Genomic DNA, 16,833 nt, shown 5'->3' with positions numbered 1-16,833 from the left:
TGTTAAATAGGTGAATGTTCATTTAATATTTGCTATAAAAATTACTAACAAATTAAGGAAAATATTGCAGGTATTTGAAACATACTCCAAGATAAAACTAGAGTGCATATTTTATATAAGGCACTTCACAAAAATAAAACCACTTTTCTTCCACTTTCTAGGTTTTTTTTCCTAACATCTTGTATTCCATCCAAACTCATCCACTTCTGTTGAAGCCTGCTTGCCCAATGAAGTGCTCGTATCTTCTAGCTGTAGGTAGCTGTGAGCTTCTGGGGAGACTTCAGCTGTATTCAAAGACAGACTAGGGAAAGCAATGAATCAAGTTTATTAACTGGTATTCTAATTCATAAAGAATTAGAGATTTGCATTTAATACCTAAAGTGTTTTCTTCAACTAACATCAACAATTACACTTTCTGCTCCATTTTATTGATAATTTCAGACTGCAGTTAGTTTTATCATGTGCAGCAAGTTACAATCTTCAAAATCTATGGTTGTTGTCATGTTACACAGTTGAGTTTCTGGATAACTTTAGAAAATACATAAACAAGGTAATGTGTAACAGTCTCATTAACTCTATTATTAAGGAAAATATTGCAGCTGTTTAAAATATACTGTAAGATAAAACTATAAATTACAAGTAAAAGCACAATTTTTTTCCACATTCTAGGCTGCATATTCCCTGCCTAGACCAGAGACAGGAATACGTGAACCATAATCATAAAACTTTACAAATTACCTGGAAACTCACCAATCAGCATAAAATACATGCTTCATCTCTAGTGTACCTGATCCCTTGAAACAGAAAAATGCATTTTCTTAAGAAACCCACCTTCTACCACAGCTTTCTGGAGGTAGGCACCGTAAACCTTGTGTCCACCATTTGAGTTTGATTAGATGTTCACCAATGCCATTGAAGGGATATTAACCCATGTCATGAGATAATACAATTTTTGGTAAAGCCCAGTGTTTTACAGCATAAATTATCCATTAAGCTACAAAGCAGCCTGTTAGTCATAACATTGTTAACCAATAGGCCAACTAAATCCAGGAGATGATCCCAAAAATTCAAGCATGCTTCATACTAGCAAAAGTCCTGGAGCCTAGTGAGGGCAGATATTCTCGCATTTAAATCATTTGTTTTATTATTATGAGAGATCATTTTTCCATTCTGGCTGCCTATCTGAATACAGGTATCTACCTCTTGATTGGGATCATCATCTCTCATTAGTTTGTGGTTTTGGCAGCCTCCAGTAATATCATTTTTGGAAAATGTTATGTAGAACACAGTTAATTACGATATCTCTACATGTACTGTTGCTGTTCTCTGATCCCTCCAGATCTGGACTTGCCTCATGATTACCAAGATATTGGTCACAAATATATTGTTCAGCATGCATCATATTACATTGCTACTCCCTTTCTTGATTATGGTCCCTCAACTGCAGGTTCCACAACCATCCTTTTATTAAATTCTCCTGACATTTCAAACTACTTGGAACTTTAGATTCCTGTAAAATGAATGAATTCTTGCAGGCCAGGATAACCAACATATGATGTGTGATTTAGTACCTGTGGTAAAAGACCTGCAGTGCAGATCTGCAACTTTTTAATAAAAAAAATGGAAAACTCCAGCAAAAATCCTTGCATCCTTATATTAAAAGTTCAGATTGAAATGAATCCAAAATAACTAATCCTGACGGTGATTTCCTGCACACGCATATGTAAATAAAGAGTTCAGGGAGTTGATGCCTAATCTGAGTAAGGAAAAAAAAACAGTAAAGGTTGGGAATAAAGTTGTTGCCTAGACCCACAGAATTGTACAAAAAAAGTGCTATCAATTTCAATTGTTGCAGCAAAGTTGTAATTAGAATGATAATGTGTCATGTCTGAGAATGACAAAATTACTTTGGTACTCAAAATACTGCAATCTTATTTCTAATTGGATATTAATCCAATCTTTACTTGAGGACTTCCTGGTCAATTCTTTCATAGCCATTTTGGCTAGAAGTTAATTCCATAAAACTACCACCATGGCCAAATTTTATATTTATTCTATTACAAAAATTAGGCAGTTTGAAGTTGGTCTTGTTGAAAGGGTTAATAATAAATAAATAACAGGTTAAGGAATAGAACACTCACCTTTTATTAGAATGTCTCATTTCCTGCAAGAATTGGTAATAAAATTATACTGACAGTGACAATGCATGCATTTAAAACTGATCAACATGTGATGGCTAAGCTTAATTTAATATTAGAATTATTCTTAATTCCCACAAATAGAAACTGCAAGAAAATGAAACTGCCTGGAAGTTTTAAAGTACAAGTATCCCATAAGACACAAAGACAGACAAAAATGCAGCACTTTTGCCAGAAGGTGATGTTATGATGTGGATGAGTAAGTTGAACTCTTGCCTGTGCTTTGTAGAATAAGTTCTTAGATTTATGCCACCAACAAAAATCCTAACGTCAACTTCAGGCAATGGTAGTTTCAGTTATATGCATCTAAGATGGGCCACTTCTCCAAGCCATGTACAACTAGCATCTCAGTGTTCAGCTTTTCACTGAAATGTATGTTAGTTTTTATTCACTGCTGAACAATGCATCTGCCACTAAAAATTAAACTGTACAATCACTCCAGCTTTCTTGATGAACTGAGTAGGCTAACTTACACTTCTGGTTTTGACAATGCACTATTTGTTAACAATTCTTCTTTTTGATTGGGTAAGGAGATACAAAATTGCTTTCTCTTTTCACTTAGATCCATGATGCTCTGTATAAAGCTTGATACCAACATGATCTACAAGCTTGCTGTGGAGAAGCTCATGCAAGGGCAAATCTAAAGAACCTCCCATGCTACCTATGCTAGGTTGGGGACCATGATACCTGTTGAATTTCTTACCTAGATACTCAATTTTCAGTTTTAGCTTGTTCTTTCACCTCACTTTGGATCTTTTTAAACTCAAATCTAATAGACGGGAAAAATACAAATGTATGCAACCAAAAATGTGCAAAACATCATAAGTAAAGGATATTAAGCTATCTGTTTCACAAATCAGGAAGTTCTAAGATAAAGTTCCAAGATCACTCAAATTGTATTCTTCACATGTTACCCAAGCATTTTGGTCAATAAATTTAATTACCATACGTAGTGACAGCACATAGCAATGTACTTTGAAAGTTCCTAGAGGGGAAAATTCATTGCTGGTCTCCAGTAACGAGTATGTTTGAATATCATTCAACAGCACTACTCATCTCAGTAAATTTGGTTTGACTGAAGTCAGTGTAAATGAAATGTGAGGTAGTGATTTCAACCACCAGCTGACACTTGCGCGCACACATCCAAGGTCGAATGCCTCCCATGCCTTGGCCAACTATTTTCAGCCAGTAAATAACTAGAATTTGTTAAGAGTGTAAAATGCCAGGGATCACCATTTACATTTTTGTTATAGATGTGGTGAAGCTTGCCCGTTTCTTTGTTCATTTTTGGTGTACATACAGTACAATGTATGCAACATGCTGTAACTATTTTTAAAAAAGTGAACATATTCTTAAAAAAGTTGACTTACTTCATCAGATCTTGGAAATGCCATGGTGCTAATCTTGCACTAACTAATGAAGGATGTTTAAATTTAGGAAAAAAAGACAAAACATAATATAATAATACCCTTATTACATGCTGACAACAGAACTGAGGAACAAACAGAGAACCTCTTAGGGTCCATGGAGCTAGAGGAAGGGGAAGTTGCAGATGGAAGGATTCCAGGAGAAAATGAGGAAAGGCCGGAATGGGACCAGGAAGGTTCATCCTTGGAATAATCTGGGATATTTGTTCCAGTAAACACTCCTAGGTTTGCCAAAGGGTGGGAAAATCGGCATAGCTGTGGGGATAAAAGAAAGTATTTTGAGGTACAGCAATGTAATAGGAAATTATTATAAATAATGAACTTACTGAATTGTACACACAATGGACTAAATAACCATTTTGATGTTTACCTGTTTAAGTCCTGCTATAATAATTAAAATATAATTTTTGGGGAAAGGATTATATATAAAAACTTGAGCCTCATTTGTTCTACAGTGAAAGTGTTATTCAGACAGAAAATGTCTTTTTACAAATGAGAAAAACACAAAGCTGTAATAAAGTACATTTATTTGAATAAGCATTTTATATGTGGATTAATACTGTGAGAGCACAAAGGATTTAATACAGAGGGGTAAGATAAAGGTTTTATTACATTAATATCTGAAGCATACTGCAGTAAGATAGGAGCAGACAAAGTAGCTTGTAAATTGTCCAGTTGTGTGGACATCAATAATTTAGAAAGCAATTGATAGGGTTGAGGCTTTCCAGTCTGAGCTATTAGGCTGTTAGTTTATTAAGGACACCACAGCAAATTTCTCCAGTGCTTTATGCACAAGATTTGAAATACACACAATTTTTGTTCATCTTATTCTTTCTCCTTTGATGAGTCTTCATTCATAGTGCACAACCCAACTAAGAAATAGATAATTTAAGATCTAGCTGGGATATAGGAACTACTCTGGCTGATGGACATGCTCATTACTAGTTGTCTGGCCATATGGAGCATTCTCCTCAACAGCGCAGGTGAAAATCAAGATCATTAACCCACATCTTCCCACTTTAGTAACATGATGCATCCACCATCTATAAGATGGTGATCTTAATGGCCTTGATTTTGGAATAATGGTGAAGCTAACAGCATTTGCCATTAGTATTTAAGTAAATCTGAAAACAAAGTTCAGAGTCCACACAAACACAATTAAATGTGGAAATCCCAAAGTTCCCTTGTTATTTCCCTGCTCCTGCATCAGGATCTTATCAATAGATTCAGCACTGAAATCCATACAAGAACCAAACCTTACTGACATATCCATCAGCTCTCCATAAAAATACTAGATTGTTACAACTAGTACATTCAGAAGTAAATATTAAAGGCATGATGAATCTTAATTATTTTCCAAGCAACTTGTCTGGGAATGAAAATTAACTTAAGTTTGGAGTATCTTGCATTTAAGAGTATAATTATTTCAAAAATTGGAAGTTAATAATTTTGTTCTAATCTTTTTATGTATTTTCTTATCCTTTTATTTTATCTTTTGTATATGACTTTTACACTCACACATTGTTAATCGACATAGTTCTTCAATATTATTTTTGATTCATTTAATCTAAGTTTTATTCAAAAGTGCATGTGCTGTAGTGCTGGATATTAGAGCAGGATAAAATGTCGGCACATCATGGGCTGAAGGGCCTGTACTGTGCTGTAATGTTCTGTGACAGCACTGAATGACAAGTGCCATGCCTTCAATGATGACCATTAAGCTGAGGCCAATGTCATACTTTTCTGAGGTCAGAAACATTAACAGGGTTAAATAATCTGCTGGTAATATACTGTTATCAAATACATCTCATAACAAAGGGCAGGTGAAAACCTGTTTGAGGGCCACTGTAATACAAATTTCTCCCAATACTTCTTGATCAGCCAACATGACAAATGATTTTAAGTGTTTATGATAAGACTGCCAATGCTGGAAATCTGAAATAAAAACAGAAAATGCTGGAAACACTCAGCAGATCAGGCAGCATCCATGGAACAAGAAACAGTTCAAATTTCAAGTCCAGATCCCTGTTCTGAAATGTTACTGGTTTCTCTTTTCACAGATGCTACCTGACCTGCTGAGTGTTTGCAGCATTTTCATTTTTTTTTAAATATATAAAGAGCTTAGTTCAGTTAGTTTTCAACAATTTGCAATACCTCGAAAGAAAGTTTGAATGCCCAATACTGTGATATAAAGTCAACAATAAAACATTTCAATGTCTAAACATAATGCCGTAGAAAATATGGGAACATATTAGTAAATGCAAATGTATGATTGGCTGAAGGAAAATGAATGCAGTGAAAATGCTGTGATTAGTTTTGAACCTGAGAAACTGTCGCTGATGTTGCAGCCTTTTCTTTTCCATCAGGCAGTTTAGGCCGTGGTGTTTGTGCAAGGTTTTGGCTGGGTTGACGATGCCACCTTGTGAATGGAAACACACTAGACAAACACAGATACAGACATTACTTTTTCTCATTTAGAAAAACTGCACTGCGAGTTGAAACATTGAGAATGTTGTGTGATTTTGTGACTGGATATCAATAATTGGAAAAAAAACTGCCAAAGATTCTGCATTCATTGAGTATAATGTTAAAACTATAAAAGCAAAATAATACATGCAATCACATCTTTCAGGATTCTATTGATATAACTGTAAAGCTTATAACCTGAGAGAAATATTTTACTTGGAAAAATATACAGATTATGAAAAATTACAGGGGGATCTTCATCAGCTGGGTATGTGGACTGAGGATTGGCAAATGGCTTTCAACCCAGATAAATGTGAAGTATTGCATTTTGGGAGATCCATTCAGCGTAGGACTTGTACAGTGAATGGTAGGGCCCCGGGGAGTGTTATGGAACAGAGCGACCTAGGAGTGCAAGTGCACAATTTGCTGAAAGTGGCATCATAGGTAGATAGAATGGTGAAGAAAGCATTTGGCATGCTGACTTTCATCAGTCAAGGCACTAAGTACAGAAGTTGTGAAATTATGTTACAGTTATACAGTATAAGACATTGGTGAGGCCACATTTGGAGTACTGTGCACAGTTTTGGTGACACTGTTATAGGAAAGATGTTATTAAACTAGGAGTGCAGAAAAGATTTACCAGGATGTCGCCTGGATTGGGAGGCCTGAGTAACAAGGAGAGCCTGCGAAGACTAGGACTTTATTCCCTGGAACGTAGGAGATTGAGGGGTGGTCTGATAGAGGTATACAAGATCATGATTGGCATAGACAGGGTGAAAGCACAGTCTGTTTCCCAGGGAGGGGATGCTAAAAATAAGAGGGCATAGGTTTAAGATCAGAGATTTAAAAGGGAGATCAGGGGCAGCTTCTTCACGCAAAGGGTGGTGCCTATTTGGAATGAGCTGCCAGAAATAGTGGTTGAGGCGGGCACATTAGCAATATTTAAAAGCCATCTAGATAAGTACACAGAGAGGAGAGATTTAGAGGGCTATGGGCCAAACACGGGTAGATGGGACTAGCTCAGCATGGACGAGTTGGGCTGAAGGGCCTGTTTCCATGCTGTGTGACCCTAATGACTAAAGGAGAATTTCTTCCAATTATTTTCTTCCCAAAATAATGTTTACTTTTACATGCATAAATCTAATTTAAAATAGCCAGGCACTGATTTTGATTCTGGCAAAGTAAGTGGTTTAATTAAACTTAATAAAATAATGATATTTATTCTGATGAATAACTGAAGCAAACCAAAATAGATTACCATGGGTACCATTTAATAGGTCAGCCTTGCGCTCAAATTCTTGCCACTTAAAGTAGCTGATAACATACCTTTTCTTGGTTTCCTGAGCTACAATGGAGGTTTCTAGTAAATTTTTGTACATCTGTGACTTTAGGTAACGTGGATAAGAATCCTGCAGGAGCAATATCAATGAGAAATCACATCGGTAATATTTGTAGCTTCAATCAGTAATGTATATCTGCACCTTTCCCCTCTGTGCCAAACACAGATCTTTGCTTCTTTATGTTTTCAATTTAATTTTTAATGGATGATTATCCCTACATTAGGAGATTAGAACTGCTACATTGTCTTCACTATGCTAAAAGGAAGAGGCTTTGCCTTAATTGTAATTGAGGTTGCATTTACCAGGAACTGAAGAGCACTCCAGGTTTGACCCATGTACCAGCAATGTCAGCTAGCAGCACTCGATTATGTTCTTTGCACTTCTCCATGTGGGATTTTGTGCCCGAATATGTATAAGAACAGGTGGAGGTTTGTTACTGGCATTCAAGTGCCAGCAAAACCTACCTGCCCCACAGTTAAAATGGATAAGTTTGAAGTAAATATTGCAAAAAATATTGCTACCAGTTATTCAAGGGACAGTAGAGTCAGTGGAAAGTTTAATCAACATGATACCACCTTTCAAAGTGTACTCAGATGACTTTGATTAAACTAAATCAGTTTTAGGTTATTGAATAAAGTCATATATTCCTGTTAAAATAACTTAAATTTAGCCACTATAAATGTGTATGAAAGTTTTGACTGAAATGCCTTAATGCAAAGCCAGCACTAGTTTATAGCATCATGTCCATTGCTCTTGATACGCATTTTTGAAATGGTAGTATATTTTGGAAAACCAGGATGTGAGTCATTAGAACACGTATTATTAGGGCGAGCAGCTCTGCTGCTTTGAGAAATCCTATTGTCCAACTGGGTCTAACAAACTCCCAAGAATACTTAGCAACACTCCTCAACATTTCCTTTATTATCATTACACTAAGATGCTTAGTTATATATTTTGAGAAAATTCAAAGTTACATTTGAAGGAATGATATTTTAACTTTTTTAAAAAGCTAGATCGTTTATGATTAAAGCCTTGGGATTGCTTTTGGTGTATTACTTATGTGTTTATGGACAAAATGAAGGTTACTAAACATCTTCAATAGAATTTACCCCTACCAGCTTACTACGATATTATGATTTTCAGTCTGGGGAGTTGAAACCATAGCCACTATTTGGCTATGCAATGCCTAGCCAATGTAAAGGGAGGAACACAACAGTATTTCAATCTTTTACTACCAGGAATTCCTTTCTTTGCTGTTGACATATATTTTCAGTATTTATTTCAGTGACGCTTTCCATTTGAACAACTGTTTTAATAATCCTCCTCTCCCTCGCTAATCTGACAGTTAGGCTTTCTCCACTCCCACTTCTACTGGTGGTGGGTAATTCACATGACAAAATTTATTAAGTAAGTTGTATGTCTTTCATGCAGAACAGAACAACAACAAATCACTAGAACTGTAACAGAGGATGAAATATTGAAGTTTTGCTGCTGAGGCATTCAAGGGAGTTTCTTGGACACCATTCATGAGCATTTGGTGCCTGGTCTATCAGTCAATCTGTTTAAATGAATGTTTTTATATCTATGTCCTTATTTCCATTGTCTCCCTCACAAATTGTATGCTTTCTGGATTCTGCTCTTCATTTTAGGCTGTGCTGCAAATTTATGGAGTATACACTAATGGTCTTGGAGACCTGGAGGTAGGAAGCTAAACTCTGACACATAGAAAGCACTTTCAATATATAAAAGTAATGATGTGCATCTATAAAGAATACAATAGCTAAATTTTAATATACCTGCAAAACTCAGTTTTGTGGGAATTCAACCATATCTTCCATTTCCTCAATTAGCAATCATTGCCTTAATTTAACCCAGAACCCTTCCCCCGGACTATCTGCTTGCATGATGCCAAGACCTTTAATCCTAACCAGAACAAACATATTATTAGTTAGCTCTGAGGAAATCTTAGATTTCCAGGAATCATCTTCACATTCTACTGTTCCTCCTCTTTAGGAGCTCTCAGGACTTCATCTTTAACCTGCATTATTCACTTCTGGATAGTCATAGGCTGGCTGGAAATTCAAAGTTAAGACCACTTCGTCAGAGGCCCAAATGGTTGCATGGATAAATTCAACATTCTGTTCATGAAAAGACCACGTCACAAATGTATTACACTGAATCCCACACACCCCATCCCTTTAAACCTTTTAATCTCTTTGCGTGGCACTACACAAGTCTTCACACTTGCCTGAAAGGATGCAGTAAAGCCCCAGGAACCCTGGGACCCTCGACAGGGACAGGCAGGCTCATCAGGGTTGCAACTTTTCTCTGGAGTGCCTTGTACAGTAGGTGATGTGTTCAAATGAGCACTCCTGCTAAATCACAAACATCTATGGCACTGTGCTTCAGCTGATCCTTTGTGCTTATGCTTTAGGTTATAGGTAATAATGACATTGTAGTCAATCCAGACAGGTCCCTTTGCTGCCGTGTGACATGCCTGGCAGTCTTTTTATTTCTTTTAACTCCCAGTGCCAGGAAAGTACTGAGTGCAATCCCCATTGCAGTGCATATACAGAACCACCCAAATATCTGTGCACTACACATTCAGCACTGTTGCCTAATCCCAGTGCTTCTAGGGGGAAGCCCTGATGCTAAAGGTAATGCCTCAACACCAGTACCTGAATTATTGGAGGGCAAGAAGTCATTAAATAACATGATATTATTTCAGCATCATTGTTCTCTTCACTATATCAACAACTGCACTAAATATTGTTAATTAATCTTTTGTCAGTATTGTTCTCCTTGAGGATTGCAATCATTCTCTCATTGCCTGCAATCTGGACCAGAGTCAGCTACGCTCCTGATTCTACTACCATTTCTAAGTGTACATTGTTGTGTCAAAATTCCATACGAATACTCTACATATTAAGTGGAAAATTTAAAAACACAGTTGCTGGAAATCTGAAATCAACACAGAAAATGCTGGAAACACTTGGCTCTTAACCTTTCAAGTCTGGGACTCTTCATCAGAACTGGGAAATGATTAGTTTCCCTGTTCTGAAGTGTTGAAATGTTAACTGCTTCTCTTTCTACAGATGCTGCCTGAATTGCTGGGTGTTCCTAGCCTTTTCTGTCTCTATTTTAAACCTATGCCTATGTTTGTTCAAAAGAAAAACACAAACTTTTTGCTGGTAAAACCAGAAAGCAGATTAAGTTACCAGTTTTTGCACAAAATTTTGTTACTGGTGCATGGTATTTTTTAATTTAATTCTGCCGATTTAAGAGATGGAAGTAATTGCTGTTTTGCGCTGGTTGTTGTATTTGTTATTACTGTGAAAGCTGTTTATTCTGTGAGCATGGAATTTCATTGCACCCTAGTGTATATATGACAATAAACTAATCCAAATCTAAAGACCAAGTTATATTGTTTTTCTCTGTGCAAAATTTTGAATAAGAACATTCTATTTAAGGAAGAAATTACATTTACTAATCTGAAGTAAAATGTTGTCCATCTACAGTACATGGTCTCAACTCTGACATTGCTCAACTTGATGTAAAACCACCATCCACAACCATCATTCCTACTTGCTCACATATCATCCCACAGTACTCATACCACTCCCAATTCAGGTAAGCCACAAATGCTCATATAATAAATAGATCTATTAAAGGTGTGGACATTGAGTTTTTGCTTCAGACCAGATGTCCATACATTGATTTGGTTTCTACTTAAACAATCATTGATATGAAGCCGACTCACCTTTTTCATTAGCATATAAATATGCATCTGTGCATCTTCAAAGACATAGCGATGAGGCATTTGTAATCCATCAAGTGTTTTTTCCATTGTTTTACTGTCAACATTCACCCATTTACTGGCACCTGCTGCAAGAAACTGTCTGCAAATGAAAATCTTTTATCAATGATTCAGGCAATCAAAAGATCAACATTCCAAAAGCCTGGAGCTAATTTATATTTTAAGAAAGTGCATCTACTTGCAATATGAGTATTGAGATAAATGTCCTTGCCAATAAAACTCATTGTCTTCTCTTAGACTGCATAAAGGACAGGAAAAATGTTGAATCTTGGCACTGGTGAAAACTGGCAAGCTGTGAGCTTCAGCACAGAGACTTGCAGTGCTAAGTTGACCACATGCTATAAAATCAGTCATTTCTGAGCCAACAAAATGTTATATTTTTATTATGATGTCTCATTGTTTCTTTGAAATATTCCACAGACATCAAAATCTTTTTATAGCAGTATGCCCATGGTCATTATTTCCTGAGAAAGTATAAACAACATTCGCCGTACTGAATGGGGTACAGTTCCTGAGGTTACTTAATGCACAATTGGTGTATTTGGTATTCTCATGTACCAATATTTGTCCTCTGTATGAATTAGGCAGTGACATGCAGAAACACTTGCTCTCTTCACAAGCATTAGCCTGGTTAACTAGCTTTAAAGTGGACCAGCCAATGAAAGAGGAATGAAGATCCCTAACAAAGGTGGCAGCAGTTACAATATATCTGATACAATCTACTAGACTGTCTATTAGGCCCTTTTGGATGCCTTATGATCCCTAAAATGTTCTTCCTATTTAATTTATAACCTTTATCTGAAATAAAATTGATCATGACATGTTCAAATGCCAATGAGCTGTTCCACTATGTGATGGGTTATGGGCTACTCTTTAATTTAGCTGGTTACATTTGAGGTGGAAAGCAAACTGGAAGAAGTGTCCTTGAATTATTTCTGCAACATTCATTGCAGTTTAAGGACTGGAAATTGGGGTGCAGTTGACATATTTTCCCTGGAAACCACAAAACAGGGAAAATATACAAAAGTATAAGGCAGGCTAGGGAAGGGACTTAATCACAGTATGTATCAGGCATTGTAAAACTGGAAGCAGTTGCACTATAAACTGTTGAAACTGCAATTGATGCAGCAATGCCAGTGTTGCATCACAGATGGAAAATAATGATGTATTTTTCTAATCAATGAAATACTGTACCAGAGAAAAACTTGGAGGGAATAATGGGGAAGAAAGTAAATGAAGCGAGAGAAATTAAAAATAGCAGTTTAGAAGAGTGACAGCAAAAAGAGACAGAAAAATAAATTTAAAGTAGTGAAAAGAACACAAGAAACTGGAGCAGGCCTGCACCACCATTCATAAAGATGAAGATTTAAGTCCACTTCAGCCCATTTTTTCAACCATTCCCATATCCCTTGATATCTAACAATCTATCGATTTCAAACTTGATTTTGTGAAGGAACAATTAATCGGAGTTCTTTGAAGAAGTCACTTGTGTTATAGAGGTGTGTAAAGGCACATGTTGCTCCTTCAAAGTAGATACAATATGCTTAGATCTCCCACAGGCATCTAATAAAATACTACATCAGAAAGGTTATTGCAGATGGTACAGGTGATAATATTAGAATGGAAAGATGATTGCTGGCTAACAGAAAGAAGAGAACAGATAATTTTTTTTTCAGTTGGCAAGCAGTAGTAAGTGATGTGCCCCAGGGATTAGTGTGGTAGGCCTCAACTTTTTACAGTTGATTGAAATGACATGGATGAAGAGACTGAACGTATGATTGCTAAATTTGCTGGCAACACAAAATCAGGTAGGATGTTGTGAAGAGGAATTAGGAACATTAACATTATGTTATTTACTGAAAGGGGAATTGATCACAGAAGTAGGAAAGCAACGCTTCAGTTATATAGGATGTTGGTGAGACCACATCTGGAGCATCTCCATATTTTACAAGGATGTCAATGCTTTGAAAGCAGTTCAGAGAATGTTTATTGTACTAATACCTGGAAGGAGCAGCTCTTCCTCTGAGAAAAGGTTGGGCAAGTTTAATTGAAACCTATGAGATCTTGAGCGACCTTGACAGGGTGGCTGTGGAGAGGATGTTTCCACAATGGACTTTTTCAAATGTTTCTCCCTGTGAATTTGGCAACACCCTCAAGAATTACACCACTGTTGAAAAGTCAAAAATTGAAAACATTCTACTGAAATTCAAATATTTCCTCACCAGAACTACAAAAATTGGAATCAATTTGCCCCTGCAGTAGATATTTTGATGTTCACTTTTCAGATCAACAATTAGCACCACACAATTTCTTTTCCCCTTGTATGAATGGGATCCAGTGAGCTGTTACGCTCCACTCCAAGAGTGTTCCATCACTTTGCTTTAAATAATATTATTCCTCCATTCTGGGACCTCTGCTCATCTCCAATGGAAATTAGCTTTTTACTGAGTAAAGCATGTTAGGCTGCCCAATTGCAAGAACAATGACTATTTGTTTTGTGTGCAGTTAAAAAGCACACCTCGAGCATATTACAATGCTTACAATTAAGTATTCTACTTTCAGTCCAGAAGTATTCAACCTAACCAAGAATAGGGCATTTTCTATTTTGGGTACTGGGCTTCCCTGGGACTTATTGGGCCAGCCTTTTGTACTAACTTGGCAGCGTTTCTGTACGTTGATCACAGAATTATAGTGTAACATTGAATGCTGCCTTAAAACTTTGCCATGGAAATCGTGTTGTAGTAATTCAAGATAAGGCCAGGAATATTGTGGTAAACATTGTTTGTACTGAACTACAATCTTCCTGCTCATTTTCCTTAAATTTCTATCATACTTTGTAAAGCAGAATAGAATCGAGGAAAGTTCAGATGCATTTGAAAATCAGACTCAATCCATCAATTATTTATCAAAAGTTGGAAAATTATTTCGTTATTATTACAGAACTTGTATATTTATAAAATCAATAACTTTTTGTGGTATTCACTTAAAAAGCAATAAACTTACTCAAAGATGGTCTCCACTTTTTCTTCAACTTTTGACTGTTCTCCATACTGTACATTTTCACATTCCTCCCAGAAACTAAGATTCTCAGCTAGAGTTTGAAACACAGAAAATTATTGCAGATATAAGCATTTGAATTCTGAGTTCCAGTTTTTTCATTTTATAACAACAGACAAGCTGCTGGAAGAACTCAGCAGGTCGAGCAGCATCTGTGGAGGCAAAGGGACTGTCGATGTTTCGGGTTGAGACCTTGCATCAGGACCCACTGATTTCCTCCAGTAGTTTATTTTTTGTACCATATTAAAGTAACTGAAGTCTCCTGTGTTTTCATCGTATATTCTGTTATAGATTCTCTGAATTACTTCCACAATAAACATGATAATATGGTATATTCATTGTGATTCATATTTAATTCAGAAATGTTTGTGTCTTTAAATACAGTATATACATCAAGCCTTTGAAATTAAGGATGTCAAATGAAAATACATCAAGTCAAAGAGTATTATTTAATTTTCCCATCTCATGCTAAATATGAAAAACTGCTGTGATTCATCCTGAGAGATTGTTTTATGGACTGAATTACTGATAGTTACATACATTGTTTATTACTAGTCAGAATAATATGTCTATAAAACGTGAAAATGTCCTAATTACACATTGTTTAAATGTTCAATTTTTGTGTAAATTGGAGTTTGTAAGTATGCCACAAAGTGACTTTAAAAAAAATTGAAATTCTGACAAAAACTACAGTAATTTAACAGTCATTAATGCTACAATCTTGAATTAATCTACCAGGAAGTCAGAAAAGCTGAGACTGGATTTTAATTTTCAAGTTAATTGGCCACACAGTTCAAACAAGCTAAACTAGTAAGGAACAAATAAAGGTTGAAGTAGAATGAAGTTACATTGGCTTCAAAGGCCAGATTGCCAGCCTTAATATTGCTGTTCAACAACCCTGTTATGCTCCAAGACAGAGGAGAATGGAGAATGTAGGTGACATAACTAGTAAGTTTGCAAATGGCACCAAAATTAGTGGTATAGTGGACAGAGAAGAAGGCTACAATGGGAAATTGATCAACTGGGCAATGGCACGGCAGATGAAATTTAACTCAGAAGTGCAAAGTGTTGCATTTTGGGAAGTTAAACCAGGCCAGGACATACATGATGAATGGCAGGGCCCTGAGCATTGTTGTTGAACAGAGAGACATAGATCCCTGAAAGTGGCGACACAGATAGACAAGATAGTGAAGGCATACGGCATGCTTGCTGTCATCAGCTGTGGCACTGAGTACAAGAGTTGCAACATCATGTCATAGTTGTACAAAATGTTGGTTAGACCACTTGGAGTTAGAGTGCAATTCTGGTCGCCCTACTATAGAAAAGATGTCATTAAGCTAGAGAGGCTGTAGAAGAGAATAACAAGCATGTTGCCCTGACCGGAGAGCTTGAGTTATAAGGAGTGATTGGATCGACTGGGACTCTCTTTCCTAGAGCGGAGGCGACTGAGCATTGACCTTATAGCAGTTTATAAATCACGAGGGGCATAGACCAGGGCAGATAGTCACAGTCCTTTTCCCAGGGTAGGGGAGTCGAAAACTAAAGGGCACAGATTTAAGGTGAGAGGGGAAAGATTGAAAGGGGACCTATGGGGCAAGTTTACTTCCACAGAGATGATGATGGGAATATGCTAGAGGAAGGTACAATTACAATGTTTAAAAGACATTTGGATGGGTACATGGATAGGAAAGGTTTAGAGGGATATGGGCCAATAGGACTAGCTTAGACAGGCATCTGGTTCAGCATGGATGAGTTGGGCCGAAGGGCCTGTTACCATGCTGTTTGACTCTGTGACTATTTCTTGATATGTGTAACCTCTCTTGGTCTCTTGTTGCACATTGACTCTGATTTCTGATTTAAATGAAAACACTTCAAAAATAAGTACTTTTCAAAATCCTGTTTCATTACAAATTTGCATAATCTGTGGACTCCTGCCGGAAATTTGTATCACCAGGCAAAGAAACTCACAAGGCAATCAATTTTTTAAAATTGAATTAATGTCTTTGCTTTGTTTCTGTAGAAATATTCTTCTCCTCCTGTTTGTAAAAACATTATCTGTAGAAAGGTTAAATTAAGACCAGTTATAAATACTGATAGGAACAAAAGTGCCTCCAAAATTCAAATAGTATAAATCAGTGAGCAATGAAACAGAAATGCAAATGGCTTTATGGTGGTTCAGACTTGCATGTGAACCATGGGCTACAGTTGTTTTAATCACAAGTTTCCTGACGGTTGGTATTGCTAACCACCTTCCAGATTCACTAGCTATCCACATATTCCTACCAGTAATTTAAACAATTGCAAAATGTTTGCTGGAAATCTGAAATAGAAAAGAATCTGGGATAACCAAACAGGTAAGGAGGAGCGAAACGGTAGCGTAGCAGTTAGCGTAATGCTTTTACAGCTCCAGCGACCCGGGTTCAATTCTGGCTGCTGTCTGTAAGGAGCTTGTACGTTCTCCTCGTATCTGCGTGGGTTTCTTCTGGGTGCTCCGGTTTCCTCCCACATTCTGAAGACATATGGGTTAG

General features: G+C 36.7%; 1 protein-coding gene across 1 annotated transcript in view; it reads right to left on the bottom strand.

Moving 5' to 3' along the window:
- The window catches only part of rgs11 (regulator of G protein signaling 11), a 96,733-nt gene continuing 79,900 nt past the window's right edge, over positions 1–16,833 (bottom strand). The window contains exons 13-18 of the mRNA XM_052021320.1: positions 14,252–14,339; positions 11,192–11,330; positions 7,418–7,500; positions 5,948–6,062; positions 3,711–3,880; positions 1–301 (exon numbers count right to left, since the gene is read on the bottom strand). Of these exons, the coding sequence (XP_051877280.1) occupies positions 172–301; positions 3,711–3,880; positions 5,948–6,062; positions 7,418–7,500; positions 11,192–11,330; positions 14,252–14,339 (725 nt within the window). The 3' untranslated portion in view covers positions 1–171. The remainder of the gene's footprint in view (positions 302–3,710; positions 3,881–5,947; positions 6,063–7,417; positions 7,501–11,191; positions 11,331–14,251; positions 14,340–16,833) is intronic.

Source organism: Pristis pectinata, chromosome 8, assembly GCF_009764475.1.
Source record: "Pristis pectinata isolate sPriPec2 chromosome 8, sPriPec2.1.pri, whole genome shotgun sequence".
NCBI classification, from domain to species: domain Eukaryota; kingdom Metazoa; phylum Chordata; class Chondrichthyes; order Rhinopristiformes; family Pristidae; genus Pristis; species Pristis pectinata.
The sequence above is the reverse complement of the archived record's forward strand: the minus strand, read 5'-3'. Positions and strand labels throughout refer to the sequence as shown.